Below are 1918 nucleotides of genomic sequence, written 5' to 3'. Positions count from 1 at the left end.
CGTTTCGGTGAATGAGGCAGAAGGGAAGTCAGGAGAAGAAAAAGTGCAAGGTGAGGGTTGTGCTTTCTGACAGTGTCCTTCAAGAAAGGTCAGCCATCTACTTTCTTCAAGCTTCTTCCCATAAGGCATGCAAACACCGTCATCACCATCTTGGGGTTGACCTCCACAAGGTCATCGGGCAGGGCGTACACCCTGACTCCGATTTTTCGCGCCACTGAGATTGCATATCTGCGAGTGGGAAGCAGAGATACGAATAAGGTTGCTGGTGGCGAGACAACAGGCAATTTGGCGTCAGATGTGTATCAGGGTAATTTATGAGGAGCCGTGGGGGGAACTTACTTTGCATTGTTTAGCTTGTCCTCTGGCGTCAGCTCTCCGGTCTTCACCATCTCGTATTTGATGGCTTTGGGCATGATGGTGTCGATCAGATCAATCACTGGCAGGCTAGTGCTGATTGATTTATCCTGGAATGATACATTACATAGAAGGTTTAAGTGAAAAACATTTAAACTTGGGCATGTTTGATATTGAATTCATTGATAGTGAATGGGATTCACCTTGAAGCTGTTAATATACGAGCCTTTCTGGCCTTGTTTCAAGGTGTTGTTCACCCAGTCGATAATAACTTGGTCACTGACTTTTTCCCCGTCACCGATGTCAGACAGAACCTTCAGTGTGTACCTGCGGGAGGTATTCATTGTAATGAACTGACAAAATAATGAATGTCACGAATATTCAACAAAAATAGATGTGACCATAACATGACCATCCCCATATGGCATATATATATATAGTTTATATCTGTCATATATGTAGTATATATATATATATATATATATATATATATAGTTTTTTTTATAAGTTAGTACTTTTATTCAGCAGGGATGCATTAAATTAGCCAAAAGTGACAGTAAAAAAAAAAAATAAAATTTTACAAAGGAAATTTTATAACAAATAAATGCTGTTCTTCTGAACTTTCTATTCATCAAAGAATGCTGGGAAAAAATTTATTGCCGCTTCAATAAAAATATTAAGCAGCACAACTTATTTCTACCTTGATAAGAAATGTTTCTTGAGCAGCAAATCAGCATATTAGAATAATTTATATATTTATATTAATTGTAATTTTGTATTTCCTTGCCCTTTTGAAGTATATTTTGTAATATATTTTACATTTGAAGGATTATTAAATATATTTTCATTTGAAATTCAATCCGTTTACAAGATGTGTATTATATATTTGTTTTGGACATTTTTTTTGCCATATGATTTTTCGCGCCACTGAGATTGCATATCTGTGAGTGGGAAACGGAGATATGGATAAGGTTGCTGGTTGCGAGACAACATCAGATGTGTATCAGGATAATTTATGAGGAGCTGTGGGGGGAACTTACTTTGCATTGTTTAGCTTGTCCTCTGGCGTCATGTCTCCGCTCTTCACCATCTCGTATTTGATGGCTTTGGGCATGATGGTGTCGATCAGATCAATCACTGGCAGGCTAGTGCTGATTGATTTATCCTGGAATGATACATTACATAGAAGGTTTAAGTGAAAAACATTTAAACTTGGGCATGTTTGATATTGAATTCATTGATAGTGAATGGGATTCACCTTGAAGCTGTTAATATACGAGCCTTTCTGGCCTTGTTTCAAGGTGTTGTTCACCCAGTCGATAATAACTTGGTCACTGACTTTTTCCCCGTCACCGATGTCAGACAGAACCTTCAGTGTGTACCTGCGGGAGGTATTCATTGTAATGAACTGACAAAATAATGAATGTCACGAATATTCAACAAAAATAGATGTGACCATAACATGACCATCCCCATATGGCATATATATATATAGTTTATATCTGTCATATATGTAGTTTATATATATATATATATATATATATATATATATATATATATAGTT

The 1918-nt window shown here is 36.6% G+C and overlaps 1 protein-coding gene across 1 annotated transcript in view; it reads right to left on the bottom strand.

Moving 5' to 3' along the window:
* The window catches only part of pls1 (plastin 1 (I isoform)), an 18231-nt gene continuing 16313 nt past the window's right edge, over positions 1 to 1918 (bottom strand). The window contains exons 16-18 of the mRNA XM_016478074.1: positions 1613 to 1736; positions 1395 to 1519; positions 1 to 228 (exon numbers count right to left, since the gene is read on the bottom strand). Coding sequence (XP_016333560.1) covers positions 90 to 228; positions 1395 to 1519; positions 1613 to 1736 — 388 coding nt within the window. The 3' untranslated portion in view covers positions 1 to 89. The remainder of the gene's footprint in view (positions 229 to 1394; positions 1520 to 1612; positions 1737 to 1918) is intronic.

This window comes from Sinocyclocheilus anshuiensis, unplaced genomic scaffold (genome assembly GCF_001515605.1).
Source record: "Sinocyclocheilus anshuiensis isolate Anshui unplaced genomic scaffold, SAMN03320099.WGS_v1.1 scaffold436, whole genome shotgun sequence".
NCBI lineage: Eukaryota > Metazoa > Chordata > Actinopteri > Cypriniformes > Cyprinidae > Sinocyclocheilus > Sinocyclocheilus anshuiensis.
This window is presented reverse-complemented; position numbering and strand designations above follow the sequence as displayed.